The sequence below is a fragment of the Ammospiza nelsoni genome, chromosome 5 (genome assembly GCF_027579445.1).
Source record: "Ammospiza nelsoni isolate bAmmNel1 chromosome 5, bAmmNel1.pri, whole genome shotgun sequence".
In the NCBI taxonomy this organism is placed as follows: Eukaryota; Metazoa; Chordata; class Aves; order Passeriformes; family Passerellidae; genus Ammospiza; species Ammospiza nelsoni.
This window is the reverse complement of record NC_080637.1, coordinates 434,055-453,054: the sequence shown is the minus strand read 5'-3', so window position 1 is coordinate 453,054 and position 19,000 is coordinate 434,055. Positions and strand designations below refer to the sequence as shown.

Genomic DNA, 19,000 nt, shown 5'->3' with positions numbered 1-19,000 from the left:
CCGGGGAGGCTCCGGCCGGCACACGCGGGGGTCCGACGGGCCCCGGCCGGCACACACGGGAGTCCGACGGGCCCCGGCCGGCACACGCGGGGGTCCGACGGGCCCCGGCCGGCACACACGGGAGTCCGACGGGCCCTGGCCGGCACACGCGGGGGTCCGACGGGCCCCGGCCGGCACACGCGGGAGTCCGACGAGCCCTGGCCGGCACACGCGGGGGCCGGGCGCCGAGCAGTGAAGCCGCCGCGGGTTCAATAGACCCAACCCCGCGGAACCCTCACGCCGCCGCCATGACACCGGCACAGCCCCGCCCGCGCCGCTCTGCGCGCCCGCTCCCGTCTCGATGGTCTCGGGACCTCCCGGCCGCCCGGGGGCGCCTTGGGGCAGGGCGGGGGCGCGTTGAGGCGGGGTCCTCCCGGCCGGCAGGGGGCGCGGCGCGGGGCGGGCCGCGCGCGGGTGGGCGGCGCCGCCATGGACGCGCTGAGCCGGGCCGGGCCCCGGCCCCGCCGCGCCGCCGCCGCCGCCGCCGCCTCCCCGCTGCCCTGGGGCCGCTTCGCAGCATGGATCGACTGCGTGTGTGTGGTGACCTTCGATTTGGAGCTGGGACAGGCCATGGAGGTGCGCCGGGGGCACGGGCACTCCGCCTCAGGGAGCGGAGCTGTGAGGAGAGCCGGGATGGAGAGGAAGGGAACGGGAATGGGGAGAGGGAACGGGGAATCGGGGATGGGGCTGAGGGTCGGGAATGGGGAATAGGGAGGTGACAAGGGGAGTCAGGGACTGGGGGTGTGGAGGGAGCAGGGATGGGGAGAGAGGGAATCAGGGATGGCGAAGTGGAAGGGGAATTAAGGATGGAGACGGAGGGGATTAGGAATGAACAGGGAAAAGCGGGATAAGGAATGGAGAGGAAAAAGCGGGATAAGGAATGGACAGGGAAAAGCGAGATAAGGAATGGACAGGGGAAAGCGGGATAAGGAATGGACATGGAAAAGCGGGATCAGGAATGGACAGGGGAAAGCGGGATTAGGAGTGGAAAGGGGAAAGCGGGATTAGGAATGGACATGGAAAAGCGGGATTAGGAGTGGACAGGGGAAAGCGGGATTAGGAGTGGAAAGGGGAAAGCGGGATAAGGAATGGACAGGGGAAAGCGGGATCAGGAATGGACAGGGAAAGCGGGATCAGGAATGGACAGGGGAAAGCGGGATAAGGAATGGACAGGGGAAAGCGGGATAAGGAATGGACAGGGGAAAGCGGGATCAGGAATGGACAGGGAAAGCGGGATCAGGAATGGACAGGGAAAGCGGGATTAGGAGTGGAAAGGGGAAAGCGGGATCAGGAATGGACAGGGGAAAGCGGGATCAGGAATGGACAGGGAAAGCGGGATCAGGAATGGACAGGGAAAGCGGGATTAGGAGTGGAAAGGGGAAAGCGGGATCAGGAATGGACAGGGAAAGTGGGATTAGGAATGGACAGGGGAAAGCGGGATCAGGAATGGACAGGGGAAAGCGGGATCAGGAATGGACAGGGGAAAGCGGGATCAGGAATGGACAGGGAAAGCGGGATTAGGAATGGACAGGGAAAGCGGGATCAGGAATGGACAGGGGAAAGCGGGATCACGGTTGGGGATGTGGACAGGGGGATCAGGGTTGGGGTGGAGGCAGCGAACAGGGAGGGGAGCAGAGCCCGAGCAGAGATTTGGGGTGAATGGGATCTTTGTGGGGCGGGGGGTGCACAGGGCAGGGAGGGGCCAGGGCAGCATCCAAGAGAGCTTTATGGATCCTCTTCATGGAATAAAACCTGCCCAGGGTGACATGTCCCATGGAGCCCAGCTGGGAGGGAAGGGAAGGATCCAGGGAGAGCTCCGAGCTGGCATTGCCAGAGCAGCTGGGGCTGCCCCTGCATCCCTGGCAGTGCCCAAGGCCAGGCTGGACACAGCCTGGCACAGTGGAGGTGTCCCTGCCATGGTGGCACTGCAGGGGCTCTGGGGTCCCTTGCCACCCAACCCATCCCAGGATTCCAAAGACACACATTCCCAGCAGCTAGGGCAGGGAGGTGTCAGTGCAGGATTCCCAGGGACGGGAAGTTCCCTGGCTGGGTTGGAGCAGGGCTGAGCCCCCTTTGGGTGGGATTGGGATGGGAAGGGCTGGACAGCTGTTCCCAGTTCCCAGTGCTGGTCCTGCAGGAGGGTTTGGGATGAGCTGGGCTCCTCAGGGGCTGCTCTCTGAGGAAAGCAGGGAAGTGTGGATTTGTCTGAACCTGAGGCACCACCTCAAGTTTCCTCTTATTTCTTGTGGTTGTGGGAGCCACTCCTTGCTCTGCCCTTTTTAAGGAGATTGATCTGGTTTTCAGAGAATTCAGCCTTCCCAGTTTTAAATGCTGGAGCTTCCAAAGGGAATGGGAAGCAGGAGGAACCAACACCACCTTTTTGCTGCTCCCTTGCCTTGAACACTTGATTCTTTCCCTGGAGCCTCAAAGTCAATAAAAAAATCTCCTCCAGACCAGAGTTTCACCTGTTTGATCCTTTTTCCTGCAAAACCAGGCCTGAAGTACCCCAAAAAAGGGAAGAATATCGGGATGATAATTAACATGGCAAATTCAACGCTTTGTAGTTGTGTTTTGATGTGTAAAGGTATAGGGTTCTCACCTGTCTGCCTTTGTGGATGAGGGATACAAGAATGTTGTTTGTTCATCTCTGGAAAAGAATTTTCCTCCCTTTGCCTGCATAAGTTTCAGTGGGAAAATGTTCCTTCTGTGGCAGAAATGACTTAGGAAAACTGGGAACGTGTCAGTGGGGATGACACAGCCCCATTGTCCATCTTCCTTTGGAAAAATGTTTTAGATTTCCATCCCAGAGAGAAGGGGAAGGAGCAGGGATGAGACATGGGAAGGGAAGCCAGCAAGAGGAGAAGCTTGGGGGGCTCTGGGGGTACCAATTTAGGGGGTCTGGCCATACAAACCCAGGGGGTCTCTGTGGGTACAAACCTGGAGGGTCTCTGAAATTCAGCTCTGGGAGATTCAGAAATCTAGCAGACTGAGGGAGAGCCCCAAGATCCTGGAATTCAACGATTCCCATTCTGCTTCCATGGACAGTGGAGAAGCTGTAGGAAAGGAGAACCCAAATCAAGGCAGGAGTTAAATGGAATTCCTGTTCCTGGCCCCTCCACCTTCAAATAACCAAATAAACACTTTAGGATGTGATTGAAGCCCTGTTGGGCTGCTCTGGAGACATCCAAGGACTTCTACACATCCTAATTTCCTTTTCATTTGCATTTTTTTGGGTTTTGAAAAGTTATAGTGACTGAGATTCCTTTTGGCTTGGATTTGAAGTTTTGAACTTTTGGATATACCCCAAACATAGAGAAACATCAGAGTTAAAGTGAAGGGGAAGCAGAGATGAGGGATTAAGGTTGGAAAGGACCTCTGAGATCATCAGTTCCAGCCCCGGAGGTTAAAGCCTGATTTTCCAAACGTTCTCTTGCAGAAAGCCCCCCCAGAGTCCAGCAGGAGAAGCTGAAGCCTTGTCCCAAGTCCTGCTCTGAATTAGGCAGCAAATGTTGAGGAAAGCACAATTCCTGGCATTCACTGATGGACCAGGATCAGCTGTCCAGGCCGTGATTCCCTGGGAATTATCAGGATAAATGTTTGGGTGGGGTTCATTAGCCCAACCACAGGGATGTGTTGGGGGTCCTGGCACAGAACAGGGGCAGCAGGGAGGTGATGGATGCCCTGGGACAATCCCAGTCCCTTCCCACTGCAGCATCCCAGCCCTCCCTCTCCCTGCTGCGTCCCTGGAGCTGCTCAGGGATTGTTTTGCTCCGGGATTTTGGTGGCTGTTGTCTCTCAGCTCAGCTCAGCTCAGCTCAGCTCTCATCAGCAGCACTGTTAATTGGGAGTTTGGCTGGCTGGGCCGGAGCGCCGCCCTCACCGAGGGACCCGCGGGAATTGTCAGAGCTGGGTGAGCTCCCAGCCCCTGGCACGGGGCCACCCGGGCTATTCATAGCCTGGAGAGGAGAGCCAGGCACCGAGGGAGCTCCTGGCTGGAGCAGCAGCTGATTCTGGAGCGCAATCCTGAGGCTGACAGGGAGATCCAGCTCAGCCTGGTCTGTGCCAGCTCCTTCTGCTCCACGGCAGTTCCTGCACTTGTGCAGGGCTCTGTGGGATCCTCCTCAGGACCCACCCCATGAGACCCCACCTGCAGAGCTGCCCCAGCCCTGCGACACAGCAGCAGCACCTGGAGCTGTGGGAGAGAGCCCAGAGGAATCCATGGAGCTGCTGCAGGGCTGGAGCCCCTCAGCTCCCAGGGAGCCAGGCTGGGAGAGCTGGGAATGCCCAGCCTGGAGAGGAGAAGGATCCAGGGAGAGCTGAGAGCCCCTGGCAGGGCCTGCAGGGGCTCCAGCAGAGCTGCAGAGGGACTGGGGACAAGGCCTGCAGGGACAGCACACAGGGAATGGCTCCCACTGCCAGAGGGCAGCCATGGGTGGCATCTTGGCAATGAGGAATTCCTGCCTGGGCTGGCATTGCCACAGCAGCTGGGGCTGCCCCTGATCCCTGCAATGCCCAAGGCCAGGCTGGGCACTGGGGCTGGAGCAGCCTGGGACAGTGGGAGGTGTCCCTGCCATGGCAGGGGTGGCACAGGAGGGGCTTTGGGGTCCCTTCCCACCCAAACCATTCCAGGACTCCCTGACTCTGTGATCTCCATGGGTTATGAGAAGCACAGAGTCAGGCTGGAGAAGCCCTCCAAGCTTATCAAATCCAGGTTATAGAATTCCTCCATTTGGGGTTTGTCTCAGCCATGGCTGTTGAGCCCTCCTGGTTCCCCATTCCTGCAGTGCATCCCCCACGCCCCCCTGCTCTTTCCCAGCTCCTGCTCCACCCTGTCCCTCCTGTGTGTCCTGTCCTGCTGCTGACAGAACAGATGTTTGCACATCTGGAATGCTCCCAGAGGATTTGGGGCTGTTCATTCACTCAGCCATCAGGAATAAATCTAAACCAGGAGCCTTTGGGTCTGTCCAGAAATGCAAATAAAGCCGGGTTCAGTGCCAGGTTCAGAGTTTAAATCATCCCAGGTGCTCTCCCGTGGGCTCTGCTGGGGTCAGGGAGGAGGTGTGTGTGCAGCTGTGGGCACAGGGGCTGACAGGCTCTGCTCTCTCCACAGCTGGTGTATCCCCACGACTTCAGGCTCACCGAGAAGGAGGTAACCAGCCCACCCTTCCTTCCCTCCTCCCTCCTTTGCCAGCAGCTCTCCAGCGTCTCACTGGCTGTTGGTTTTTTGCAGAAAACGAGCATCTGCTACCTGTCCTTCCCAGACTCCTACTCAGGTGGGTGACTCCGGGGGTGACAGAAGTGTCCCTGGTGGGAGGACAGTCCCTGGGGTGCAGCAGGGCCGAGGGGACTGCAGGGAGCACCCTGGGGCTGAGCCAGAGCCCCCCATGCTCTGCTGGGTGGGAACCTGTGCTCCAAGGGAATTCCCAATGTGGCCAGGAGGGGTGGCAGCTGTCACATCCCTGTGGTTGGGAGCAGGAGCTGGGGAGGGGACACTTCCAGCAGAAATGTTCCCAAACCTGAGTTTGTACTTCACAAAGGCATAATGAGAAATAAATCTGCTCATCCAGCCAGGCCCTGGGGCTTTGAGGGTTGGGTTTCTGCATTTTCATGGAATTCTGGAACGGTTTTGGTGGGAAGGGACCCCAGAGCCCCTCCGGTGCCACCCCTGCCATGCCAGGGACACCTCCCACTGTGCCAGGCTGCTCCAGCCCCAGTGTCCAGCCTGGCCTTGGGCACTGCCAGGGATCCAGAGGCAGCCACAGCTGCCAGGGCCTGCCCACCCTGCCAGGGAAAAGCTTTTTCTATAGTTCCATTTCCCTTTTCCTTCCCATTTTGCTTCCTTTTTCCCTTTGCTCTCCCTTTCGGATTTCTTTGGTTTCTCCCCCATCCCTCCCCATTCCCTGCTGGGTTTCCCCATGGCCCCCTCCCACTGTGCTGGAGCCATTCCCTGTCACTGTCCCCGTGTCTCTGTCGCAGGTGGCCTCGGGGACACCCAGTTCAGCTTCCGGCTGCGCCAGGCCGGGGGCTCCCGCAGCTCCCCGTTCCAGGACGACGGCCGCTACAACCGCGAGGCCCCGGTGACGCTGCAGGTGGGTCCTGGCCCTCAGCCTGCCGGGGCAAAGCCAGGGATGCTGTGGGTCTGGGGTCCCTGGGGAACCCCTCCTGCTCTTGGCCGTGGGAATTGCGAGACAAGAACGGTTCAGCTCAGGGGTTGCCTTCTGTGCTCACAGGGAGGGAGAGCGGGACAGAAAACTGCTGGGACTGGGAACTGCTGGGACAGGGAATGGGATCAAAGGTGGGACTGGATCAGGGACAGGGAACTGCTGGGACTGGGAATGGGATCAAAGGTGGGACTGGATCAGGGACAGGGAACTGCTGGGACTGGGAATGGGATCAAAGGTGGGACTGGATCAGGGACAGGGAATGGGATCAGGGGACAGGGAATGGTGGGACTGGATCAGGGACAGGGAACTGCTGGGACTGGGAATGGGATCAGGGGATAAGGAACTGCTGGGACTGGGAATGGGATCAAAGGTGGGACTGGATCAGGGATAGGGAACTGCTGGGAGAGGGAATTAGGTCATGGGGATCAAAGAGTGAATTGAATCGGAGAGAGGGAACTGAACTGAGTCAGGAGGACCCCCAGCTATTTTGGGAGGTGGAGCAGAATTAGGGAGACCCCAGTTCCACTAGGAGAGGGAACTGAATTTGGGAGACCTCAGTTATTTTGGGAGAGGGAACTGAAACAAGGGCAGCCTGGCAAATCTGGGAGAGGGAGCTGAAGCAGGGACACCTCCCACTGTCCCAGACTGCTCCAAGCTCCAATGCCCAGCCTGGCCTTGGACACTGCCAGGGATGCAGGGGCAGCCACAGATTTTCCTCTGGTACTTCTATTCCAGGGCCAGGAATTCCTCATTGCCAAGATGCCACCCATGGCTGCCCTCTGGCAGTGGGAGCCATTCCCTGTGTGCTGTCCCTGCAGGCCTTGTCCCCAGTCCCTCTGCAGCTCTGCTGGAGCCCCTGCAGGCCCTGCCAGGGGCTCTCAGCTCTCCCTGGAGTCTCCCTCTCCATGTGAGCACCCCCAGCTCTCCCAGCCTGGCTCCAGTTGTGTCTCTCCCTGTGCCCCCATGGAAAGCTCTCTTGGAGGGCTGGGAGGTGTCAGAGCAGGGGGATGGCTCAGGAGGGGTTGGTGGCAGTGGGGCTGGGCTGTCCTTAACTGTCTCTCTGTTCTTTTTCTGTCCCTCCCTGTCTCTCTGTCCCTCTGTCCCTCCCTGTCTCTCTGTCACTCTCTGTCCCTCTGTCCCTGCAGCGAGAGGCTGCTCACTATTTTGGGTACGTGTACTTCCGGCAGGTCAAGGACAGCTCCATGAGGAGGGGCTACTTCCAGAAGGTCAGTGCCGAGTCTGGAACCCCAGGATCCCTGGGGCTGGAAAAGCCCTCCCAGTCATGGAGCCCCAGCTGTGCCCAATGCCCACCTTGCCCCAGAGCTCTGAGTGCCACCTCCAGGAGTGCCTGGGACACCTCCAGGGCTGGGCACCCCAAAGCTCCCTGGGCAGCCCCTGCCAAGGTCTGACCCCTTTCCATGGGGAAATTCCTGCTGATTTCACCCAGACCCTCCCCTGGCCCAGCTTTGTCCTGTGCTGGTCCATGGGGACATCTCAGTCCCAGCAGTGTCCTGAGCTTCGTGCCCTCCACCTCCAGGAGTTCCTTTCTGACTCCTGCTAATGCAGAATTCAGTTTTTCCATCCCCACTAAACCAGTGAGTTTTCCACTGGAACAGTGGGATTGCTCAGGGAAGGAATTATCACACTTGGATGAGGTTTGAATTCAAATGGCCAAGTTTGGAGTTGGACAGGAGGGGTTTAAATGACTCCTGCATTCCTAATTAATGCACTCATTAATGGCTAGGGGAAGAGGAGAGTCAATGTAACAATGAAACCTCCAGTGGGGCTGGGTTGGGACAGCTGTAAAAAAACAGGGATTTATTTCACAAGAAGGCCCCAATTAGAACAAAAAAGGCCTTGCTGGACACAATTCATTATTCCAAGTTCTTTTGTCCTTCCCCAGCATTCCTTGACTTTGTTTATCTGCCCAATTCCCATTTCAGGAGTCACTCTTTTGTGCTTCTCCACCTGAAATGGTTTTTAGGAGCTTTGAACCCACCAGCAACTGAGTTTTATTCCCTCTCCAGCTGCTCCTTTGCCAGGCCATGCTGCCATCCCTTTGCTCTCCCAAATCCTGGCTCAGGAGCAGGTGGCAGCAGGAATTCCACCAAAGTGCTGCTTGGGAGCTGCTCCATGGATTTAGTGCTGGGGTTTTTAAGTTCCCCTCTCTCTAAGCAGTACAGAAATGTGCAGTGCTGGGGTCAGGGGGGTCCTGATCCCAAATGTGCCACTCTCAGTCCCTGGTGCTCGTGTCCCGCCTTCCCTACGTGAACCTGTTCCAGTGCCTGCTGCAGCTGATTGCTCCGGAATACTTCGACAAGCTGGAGCCCTGCCTGGAGGCAGGTGAGCTGGGGGCAGGGATTCCAGCCTGGGATAGAGGGGCTGCATCGGGGGGGTCCTGGAAAACAGCTGCAGTGTCCAAATGGCTTCATTCTGGAGCAGATTCCAGCAGGGATGAACCTCCTCCTGCTTGTCCAAGTGGATAACCAGGTGTAAAGGAGGGATTGTGGGGAGGCAGGGGATGGGGCTGTCAGTTTGGATACAGGGTGTTCCCAAGGAATGCAGTGTATTCCCAAAGCCAGGAATCTGCTGTGCCTCCATCAGGCCTTTTGTGCCTGATTTCATCCTGATCTATCAGCTCTGGGTTTGCCACAAGCCAGGGGGATGTGTGAGCTGGGAAAGGGAACAATTCCCTTTCAGAATGCCAGGAAGAGCTGGACTTTCCCTCAGGTGAATCTCTTCCCTTCCCTGTGTCCCTCAGTGTGCAACGAGATCGACCAGTGGCCACCCCCAGTGCCTGGCCAGACCCTGAACCTGCCTGTGATGGGAGTTGTCATCCAGGTACCTGGGGACCTGTGTTCCATGTTCCTGCATGTGAAATCCCTGCTCAGCCCACATTCCCCACAGCCCTTCCAGCTGGAAATGGTGCCTGGGATTGCCCTGCCAGTGCCACCCCACCCAGTGTGATCCCTGCTCTCCTTGCCCTGCAGGTGAGGATCCCATCCCGGGTGGACAAGCCAGGCTCCAGCCCAGTGAAGCAGTGCAACCAGGAGGTGAGAGGGGCTGGAGCAGAGGGAGGAGCTGGATCCTGAGTCCTCTTGGGAACCCTTTGGGCTGGGATCAGTGTGGTCTCGGCAGTTCCATGCCAGGCTCTCCTGCCTGGAGTCACACAGGGCTCTGTGCACCCACTCCGGGTGCTTTACTCACTGCTCCCTTTGCTTTTCCTGGGAAGTCAGGCCCTGCTGGGTCTCCTGCCTTCACCCTGGAGTTGTTCTGAATTTGCTTCAGTGTTTTGGTTCAGCTCTGGTTTGGATTCCTTCCTTTCCCCTTTCTCTGACTAACACTGGTTTGGTGCCACGTCTCTAACCCCGCTGGCTCTGCTGTGTCTCAAACACTCTCCCACCAGAGGAAACCCTGGAAAACAAAGGAGCAGGCATGGGCAGCCTTTCCCATCTGGAAAAGAAGGGAATCTTCCTTGTTTGTCGGCACAGGAATTGGTTTGGGATTGAGTGCTGTGCCCACCTCAGGGTGTGAGCCTTGTTCCCTGTGTTCCCTGTGGCTGGCTGGTGGAATTCCAGGCAGCCTGCTCCCATCTCCTCACAGCTGACTAACAGCTACTAACAGCCTTTTCTCCCTTCCTCATCCAGAATCTGTTACCAGCCCCCCTGGTTCTCCCCAGTGTTCATGAGCTGGATCTGTTCAGGTGAGAGGCTCCTCCCGACCCTCTCCCCTTCACCTGCCGCCCTCTCCCTGCTGGGAGCATCCCATACATCACAGGGATGGGGCACAGTCAGACCCTGCTGTGTTCCAGGGACTCCTTTGGGATTCTGGGCAGGCTTTGAGCTGAGGGTTGTGCCTGCACAGCCCCAGGGCCAGGAGAGGGACTGGGGGTGAGAGCTGGAGCTGACCCAGCCCAGAATCCCCCAGCCCTGGGCTGAGCCCAGTGTGGGCAGCAGGGCAGGGGGATCCTGTCCCTGTGCCCCCTCAGGTGCTGCCCCAGCCCTGGGACACAGCAGCAGCACCTGGAGCTGCTGCAGAGAGCCCAGAGGAGGCCCCAGAGTGGCAGGGGGGGCACTGGATGGGTTTTGAGGTCCCTTCCCACCCAAACCATTCCACTCTGATCACAGATTGCTTGACTGTGCTTAGAGCATTTCCTTTAAACTTGTATGAAACAAGTGAGTGACAGCCCAGGTGAAAACAGCTGAATTTCCCTGTGGAATGCTGGAAGTCCATCCTAGATCTCAAATTCCCAGACAGGAGCACACCTGGGGGGGCTTGCAGGCCACAGCTGTGTCTGTTCCATCCTGACTGACCCTGTCATTGTTCCCATTGTCCCAGGTGCTTCCAGCCAGTGCTGATCCACATCCAGATGCTGTGGGAGCTGATGCTGCTGGGGGAGCCCATGGTGGTGATGGCACCGTCCCCAACCATGTCCTCAGAGATGGTCCTGGCCCTCACCAGGTACCACCCACAGGGTGGGAGGGACTGGGAGCTGTGACACCAAATTCTGGCAGCTTTTCCCTGCCACATGCACTCTGTGCTGCTCACCTGGGTTGGGTTCAGTTTGCTCTTGGAAGCTTTGCAAGACAAGCTGCAAATATTCCACGCTCATTTTCCAGCAAGGATAGAGAGGAGTACAAAGGAATCTCCCCTGATGGGTCCAGCCCTGAGGAATGTTCTCTGCCCAGCTCAGAGCTCTGCATTAGCACAAAACCCCAAAAACAGCAGCATCCCTAGAGAGGGTCAGCCAGGCCAGGTGCCAGGTGCTGCCCTGGGCTCAGCCCAAGTCCCTGGAGTGCTCCAGGCTGGGGCAGGGGGCTGGAAAGCTGGGAAAGGTCCTGGGCGTGCTGTGCCAGCAGCTGGGCACAAACCCGGGGTGGCCGGGGGGCAGGAGGGCGATGGGCCCTGGGCTGCGGCAGCTCCAGGGTGGGCACGGCCCCAGGGCAGGGACTGTACCCTGTGCTGGCCTGGGGTGACCCTGCCACGCCCAGGGTGACCCTGCCATGCCCAAGGTGACCCTGCCACGCCCAGGGTGACCCTGCATGGCTCTGTGCCTGTCCCTGCAGCTGCCTGGCGCCGCTGCGTTACTGCTGCGATTTCCGGCCCTACTTCACCATCCACGACAGCGAGTTCAAGGAATACACCACGCGCACCCAGGCCCCGTGAGTGCCCCTTGTGCCCTGCCACCTCTCACCAGGGACAGCCAGGGCCACCAGCGCTCAGCCTATCCTCTCCTTCCAGGCCCAACATCGTCGTGGGCGTCACCAACCCCTTCTTCATCAAGACTCTGCAGCACTGGCCGCACATCCTGCGGGTGGGCGAGCCCCGCATGTCAGGTGAGCCCAGGGCAGCTCAAGGTGACTCTCAGTGGAGCTCAGGGTGAAGGGAGAGCTCAGGGGCCTGCAGGGGAGCTCAGGTGCCAGGGTGGCTGCCAGGGTGTCACAGTCATGACACCCATAATACACAGAGCATTATCACACAATTTCAGAAAGCTTTAAGCATTCCTCCATGCACAGTAACACCTTACTGCTTCTGAAGGCTTCAGGCATCTGCCCACACAGGGTAACACCACACCACTTCAGACGGCTGCAGGCATCTGCCCTTGCTGTTCTTTGCCCACCCTTTTATGCCCTCATGTTCGTGCCCTGCATCTGTGTGTCCTCTGCTCCCTGGGCACACCTGGGCACCCCATGGCTCAGTGCTGCTCACCTGGGCACCCAATGGCTGTCAGTGCTGCTCACCTGGGCACCCCATGGCTGTCAGTGCTGCTCACCTGGGCACTCCATGGCTGTCAGTGCTGTCAGTGCTGCTCACCTGGGCACTCCATGGCTGTCAGTGCTGCTCACCTGGGCACCCCATGGCTGTCAGTGCTGCTCACCTGGGCACCCCATGGCTGTCAGTGCTGCTCACCTGGGCACTGAGCTGCCCGGCAGTGTTTTTCTCTCCTGGGAGAGCCCAGCAGCCACAGGAGCTCACCTCTGGCTGTGGCCATGTGCGGGATGAGCACGGAGCTGGGGCAGGGTGTGGGGAGCAGGAATTGCTGTCCTGGAGCTTCCAGGGCAGGAAATTGAGAAGGTGGAGAGAGAGAGAAAGCTCCTCTCCTTTATGGAGCACCTGTGTTGGCTGGGAGGCCAAGGCAGCCCTGGGGAGGAGGAGCTGGTTTTCAGCACATCCTGATCCCAGAATTCCAGCAGGGAAGGGAGCTGGGACTGCTCTGAGGGTGGGCAGGGGCAGGGCTGGGTGTCCCCAGGTGCAGTCCCAGCAGGAAGGACAGAGCCTGAATTGTCCCCGCTGTGTGGCACAGGAGACCTGCCCAAGCAGGTGAAGGTGAAGAAGCTGGCCAAGCTGAAGACCCTGGACACCAAACCAGGTGGGTGCAGGCCTCAGGAATCCCTCAGGGCTGACCCTTCCCGTGGGGTTTGGCAGCAGGGAGCTGTGTCCATTTGTGACTCCTGATTTTTCCTGATGCCGTGGTTTTCCCACCCAGGAATCTACACTTCCTATAAAACATTCCTTCACAAAGACAAAACCCTGATCAAAAGGCTGCTGAAGGTAAGCACCTCCCACCCTGTCCTGGTGGGAAACTGCCAAGAGCTCCATTTGATCAGACAGAGCTCTCCAAAGGAGCAGGACTTACACTTTGGGATGATTTAGTCTGTAATGGGTCCATTCATCATGCCCAGTTTAGGATTTTCCATTTGATATTGAGGATTAAATCCTGGTGCTAGCAATAAACTGAGTGGGAATAATTTATATTTAAAAAGTCCTGAAAAAAACCCCAGGTTTTGTGTAGTAAAACTTGAAATTTTAGTGTGTTTGAGTGGAGGGTGGAGTCTGTGCTATGGGATCTGGAGTCTGGGATCTGGATTTGGGGATCTGGAGTTTGTGCAGCACTTCAGGCTTCTGTGCCTGCAGAGCTGCAGGTTGTGTGTGACAGTGAGGGGACACCTGGGTGACCCAGCTGTGCCATGGGTGACACTGGGTGACCCCGTGTGACACGGCTGTGCCATGGGTGACACTGGGTGACCCCGTGTGACACGGCTGTGCCATGGGTGACATTCGGTGACCCTGTGTGACACGGCTGTGCCATGGGTGACACTGGGTGACCCCACATGACCCAGCTGTGCCATGGGTGACACTGGGTGACCCCACATGACACGGCTGTGCCATGGGTGACACTGGGTGACCCCGTGTGACACGGCTGTGCCATGGGTGACACTGGGTGACCCCACATGACACGGCTGTGCCATGGGTGACACTGGGTGACCCCGTGTGACACGGCTGTGCCATGGGTGACACTGGGTGACCCCACATGACACGGCTGTGCCATGGGTGACACTGGGTGACCCCGTGTGACACGGCTGTGCCATGGGTGACACTGGGTGACCCCGTGTGACACGGCTGTGCCATGGGTGACACTGGGTGACCCTGTGTGACACGGCTGTGCCATGGGTGACATTCGGTGACCCCGTGTGACACGGCTGTGCCATGGGTGACACTGGGTGACCCCACATGACCCAGCTGTGCCATGGGTGACACTGGGTGACCCCGTGTGACACGGCTGTGCCATGGGTGACATTCGGTGACCCCGTGTGACACGGCTGTGCCATGGGTGACACTGGGTGACCCCGTGTGACACGGCTGTGCCATGGGTGACACTGGGTGACCCCACATGACACGGCTGTGCCATGGGTGACACTGGGTGACCCCACATGACCCAGCTGTGCCATGGGTGACACTGGGTGACCCCGTGTGACACGGCTGTGCCATGGGTGACACTGGGTGACCCCACATGACACGGCTGTGCCATGGGTGACACTGGGTGACCCCGTGTGACACGGCTGTGCCATGGGTGACACTGGGTGACCCCACATGACACGGCTGTGCCATGGGTGACACTGGGTGACCCCGTGTGACACGGCTGTGCCATGGGTGACACTGGGTGACCCCGTGTGACACGGCTGTGCCATGGGTGACACTGGGTGACCCCACATGACACGGCTGTGCCATGGGTGACACTGGGTGACCCCGTGTGACACGGCTGTGCCATGGGTGACACTGGGTGACCCTGTGTGACACGGCTGTGCCATGGGTGACATTCGGTGACCCCGTGTGACACGGCTGTGCCATGGGTGACACTGGGTGACCCCACATGACCCAGCTGTGCCATGGGTGACACTGGGTGACCCCGTGTGACACGGCTGTGCCATGGGTGACATTCGGTGACCCCGTGTGACACGGCTGTGCCATGGGTGACACTGGGTGACCCCGTGTGACACGGCTGTGCCATGGGTGACACTGGGTGACCCCACATGACACGGCTGTGCCATGGGTGACACTGGGTGACCCCACATGACCCAGCTGTGCCATGGGTGACACTGGGTGACCCCGTGTGACACGGCTGTGCCATGGGTGACACTGGGTGACCCCACATGACACGGCTGTGCCATGGGTGACACTGGGTGACCCCACATGACACGGCTGTGCCATGGGTGACACTGGGTGACCCCGTGTGACACGGCTGTGCCATGGGTGACATTCGGTGACCCCGTGTGACACGGCTGTGCCATGGGTGACACTGGGTGACCCCACATGACACGGCTGTGCCATGGGTGACACTGGGTGACCCCGTGTGACACGGCTGTGCCATGGGTGACACTGGGTGACCCCGTGTGACACGGCTGTGCCATGGGTGACCCCTCTGTCGCGCAGGGCATCCAGCGGAAGCGCCCCTCGGAGGTGCAGAGCGCTTTGCTGAGGAGGCACCTCCTGGAGCTCACCCAGAGCTTCATCATCCCTCTGGTGAGTGCAGGGACACCTGGGGGGACAGGGAGCAGTGCCTGGGACAGACCCCGGGGCAGGGAACCCTGGAGGGGCTGCATGGGAAGGACCTTTAAACTCATCCCATCCCCTGCCACAGCAGGGACACCTCCCACTGTCCCCGGTGCTCCAAACCCCAATGCCCACCTGGCCTTGGGCACTGCCAGGGGCACCACAAGAGGCTCCTCACCTGGAAGTTATTATTTTTATTTTTATCTTTTCTTGTTTTAGGAGCATTACATGGCCAGCCTGATGCCTCTGCAGAGGGCCATCACTCCGTGGAAGGTAGGATGCACTTCCCAGTCCTCCTTCCCTTTGGGATTGGGAGTGGTTACAGGGTGCTGGGCACACTCCTGAGAACCTCCCCTGTTGAAGAAAGAGGATTTCACTCCTTTAAAAATTCATTAAAAAGCTGAAAGAACTCTTGTGACAGATATTCCCAGTTTTACCAGGAGCTGAGTTACTGGGAATCTCATGTGAGGATCAGCCATGGGCAGTTTTTATCCTCAGTGCCTTGGGCTCCTTTCCCACTGGAAATGCAGCCCTTGTTTTCCTGGTTTCCTTTGGGATTCTCTGATATGGATTTCCATGGACTAACGTGGATTTCCTGTGCAGAATCCCCCCCAGATCCGCCCGTTCTGCCAGGAGGATTTCATGAAGAGCCTGGAGCACGCTGGGCCCCAGCTCACCTGTGTGCTCAAGGGGGACTGGCTGGGGCTCTACAGGTGAGAACCCTGATCCCACCCCCAGCTGGGCCTGTCCAAATGGTCAGCAAACCCTGCAGCAGCACTGGGAGCTGTGGGGCCTGCAGAACTCAGCATGGATTAACTCAGGATGCTCAGGGAGAGCAAATCCAGGGCAAATCCAGCCTGGGGTTCGTGTGTTTTAAATGAGTGAAGATCCTGCAGGGGAGTTGGTCCAGGGTTTTCCTGGATAGTTGGTTCTGACTGGGATGGAGAAGACACTTGGTTCAATAGGAGTGGGAAAAATGCAGAAGTTGGATACCCAAGGAAGGAAAATGGGAAATGCGCAGATAGAGAATGAAAAAAATCACAGAAAGTGATCAGAAACAATAATTATAGAATAATGGAATGGGCTGGGTGGGAAGGGACCCCAGAGCCCCTCCAGTGCCACCCAGCCATGGCAGGGACACCTCCCACTGTCCCAGGCTGCTCCAGCCCCAGTGCCCAGCCTGGCCTTGGGCATTGCAGGGATCAGGGGCAGCCCCAGCTGCTCTGGGCACCCTGTGCCCTTGTCCTGGTGTGTCCCCAGCCAGCCCAGGGCCCCCTTGACCCCTTCCCAGGGTCACCTCAGGGAGCTGTGGGTCACAGGGTGGGGTTGCTGGATAGGATTGCCCTGCGGGTCCCTGCCAGCTCCAGCACCCCACAATTCACAACTGCTGACTTCTCCACAGGCGATTCTTCAAGTCCCCCAACTTCGACGGTTGGTTCCGGCAGCGGCACCGCGAGATGACCCAGAAGCTCGAGGCCCTGCACCTGGAGGCCATCTGTGAGGCGGTGGGTGACAGGGACAGGGACAGGACTGTGTCTGTGAGACGCTGGGTGACAGGGACAGGGACAAGGACAGAGCTGGGACAGGGCTATGTCTGTGAGGCGCTGGGTGGCAGAGACAGGGCTGAGTTTAGTCAGAGAGGAGAAGGATCCCGGGAGAGCTGAGAGCCCCTGGCAGGGCCTGCAGGGGCTCCAGCAGAGCTGCAGAGGGACTGGGGACAAGGCCTGCAGGGACAGCACACAGGGAATGGCTCCCACTGCCAGAGGGCAGCCATGGGTGGCATCTTGGCAATGAGGAATTCCTGCCTGGGCTGGCATTGCCAGAGCAGCTGGGGCTGCCCCTGATCCCTGCAGTGCCCAGGGCCAGGCTGGGCACTGGGGCTGGAGCAGCCTGGCACAGTGGGAGGTGTCCCTGCCCATGGTGGCACTGCAGGGGCTCTGTCACTGTTTCAGGAATGAGGATGGGAAACCCTCTGCTCACCTTCAGGCTTTCCTTAGGGGAATCCCTTGGGAAGCGTCCCTGAGGGAAGCCACTCTCTCCTTAGGACATCGTGGCCTGGATGAAGGACAAGTCCGAGGTGGAGATCGTGGACCTGGTGCTGAAGCTGCGGGAGAAGCTGGTGAGTCCCTCCCTCCCTGCCTGCCTCCCCCTGCGCTCCTTCCTCTCTGGGTGGAGAGAAATCTGGGGCACAGATCGCACCTGTGCCGTGGAAAACCTGGAGTACTGGGAAGCTCGGGGAATTTTGGTGTTTGTGTGAAATCCTCAGAAATAGGAGGATCCAGAGAACTCCTTCCCCTCCCGAGGCTCAGGTGGCATTTCCTGCCCCTGTTTATCCTGAGTTGCAGCAGGCAGAGCCCAGCAGAGGGGAAAGGCCCCTGGAATGTGTCCATCCCCATTTCCTGCAGGTGAGGGCTCGCTGCCAGCACCTGCCCGTCAAGGAGGAGACCCTGCAGAGGGTGGGTCTCTACATCGACACCATCATCGGCTCGCTGCCCGAGGACCTGCAGACTGTGCTGCACCACCCCTGAGCCGGGGGGCTCCTGGAGACCCTTCCCAGCCTGTCCCGGGCTGTCCCGGGCCGGAGCCGGGCCGGGGCTGTCCCTGCCGAGCCGCCCCTGGGTGGCACCGCAGGGCAGGAGGGCCCGCCCGGACACCTCATCCTCACCCGTGCTTGGATCCTCGGCATGCCCGTCCCGCCCGGGAGCAGCAGGAGCAGCCCTGCAGGGGCACGGGCAGGAGGTGACAGAACCGGGCCTGGCCCTGGGCAGCCGCGGGAGCAGGAGGAGGATTGCTGGACACGGACAATTGCTGCTCTGTTCCTCCAGGGCAGCGCCAGAGGAGGGGCTGGAGCATCCGCAGGGATCAGAGCTCCCCGGAGTGCCTGGGCATGGCTGCTGGGAGGAGCTGGCCCCAAATCCTATTTATTCTGCTTGGAAACCCAGCCTGAGCTCCAGGGACACAGCGGGGCTGGGGCTCTGCCCGAGGCTCGGGGAGAGCTCCTGCCAGCCCCTTCCCAATAAAGCCTGGAGAAGCTGATTGCACAGCCTGTGCCGAGCTGCAGTGGGCCCTGCTGCTGTGCCCCTGCCTCCAGAGCAGCTCCTGTGCCTGGATCCCCTTCCTGCCTCGGGAATGGATTGCTGGGACCAGGGCATTGGCGCTCCAAACCTGCATTGCGCCACTAGGGGGTCCATCCAGGGACGGAATTTTATCCTAAAAGAAAGGTTTGGGAGGGATGTGGCAGCATGGAGGGTCGAACCCAGCACCTCTGCACACGGTGGGGCTGTTGGATTGTTCCTGCCCTGAGCTGGGGCAGCTCCCAGTGGAAGCTGTGCTGTTTCCATCGGTCCCTGCCCATTCCCAGGGCTGGGGAAGGGCTGAGGGGGTTGAACTCTCCTGAATTTCCCCTCTGGAGCCAGGCAGAGCTGCAGGAGGCTGCTGGGTGTCTCAGAGCCCCTGGCCCTGCTGGAGTAAGGAGTTGTGAGCAATATCCTTCGGGATGGTGTAAATCCTGACATATCCCACGTGTGTCCATGTAGGCCCCAAACCCTCCTGTAAGCAGGAAATTGTGGTTTAAAAAAAACCCTGGAGCCAAACTGGGTCCTGGTTTGGAGGCTGGGGAGGTTTATTGGGTGGGGAATGGTTGTCCCTGCTCTTGGTCACTCGTAGCCATCCTGATCTTCCAGAGAGTTCACAGCACCTGGGGGTGGCTGTGTGTCCCTCTGCCCCTCCCAAGGCATCGAATCACAGAGGCATTTGGGTTGGCAAGACCTTGGAACATCGAGTCCGACCATTCCCAGCACTGCCAAGGCCACCACTGACCGTGTCCCCAAGTGCCACATCCACAGCAGGGCTTTGAAATCCCTCCTGGAGTGGGGACTCCAGCATCTCTTGTAGCTGTTCCTCGGCAGCCTGAACTTCCCTCTTTAGGAATTCTCCCTCAGGGATGCATTCTTAGCTTTGCATTC

General features: G+C 59.0%; 1 protein-coding gene across 1 annotated transcript; it reads left to right on the top strand.

Annotated features, from left to right (window-relative positions):
* Positions 1-461: 461 nt before the first annotated feature.
* DENND6B (DENN domain containing 6B) lies at positions 462-18,071 on the top strand. The gene is made up of 20 exons (XM_059472349.1): positions 462-615; positions 5,150-5,188; positions 5,270-5,312; positions 6,016-6,128; positions 7,349-7,429; positions 8,441-8,546; positions 8,965-9,044; positions 9,194-9,256; positions 9,851-9,906; positions 10,542-10,664; positions 11,270-11,365; positions 11,445-11,539; positions 12,508-12,573; positions 12,691-12,755; positions 14,916-15,005; positions 15,255-15,308; positions 15,639-15,748; positions 16,438-16,540; positions 17,080-17,154; positions 17,441-18,071. The coding sequence occupies exons 1-20, from the start codon at positions 469-471 to the stop codon at positions 17,561-17,563; spliced, it is 1,728 nt and encodes a 575-aa protein (XP_059328332.1). The 5' UTR covers positions 462-468; the 3' UTR covers positions 17,564-18,071.
* Positions 18,072-19,000: the final 929 nt, after the last annotated feature.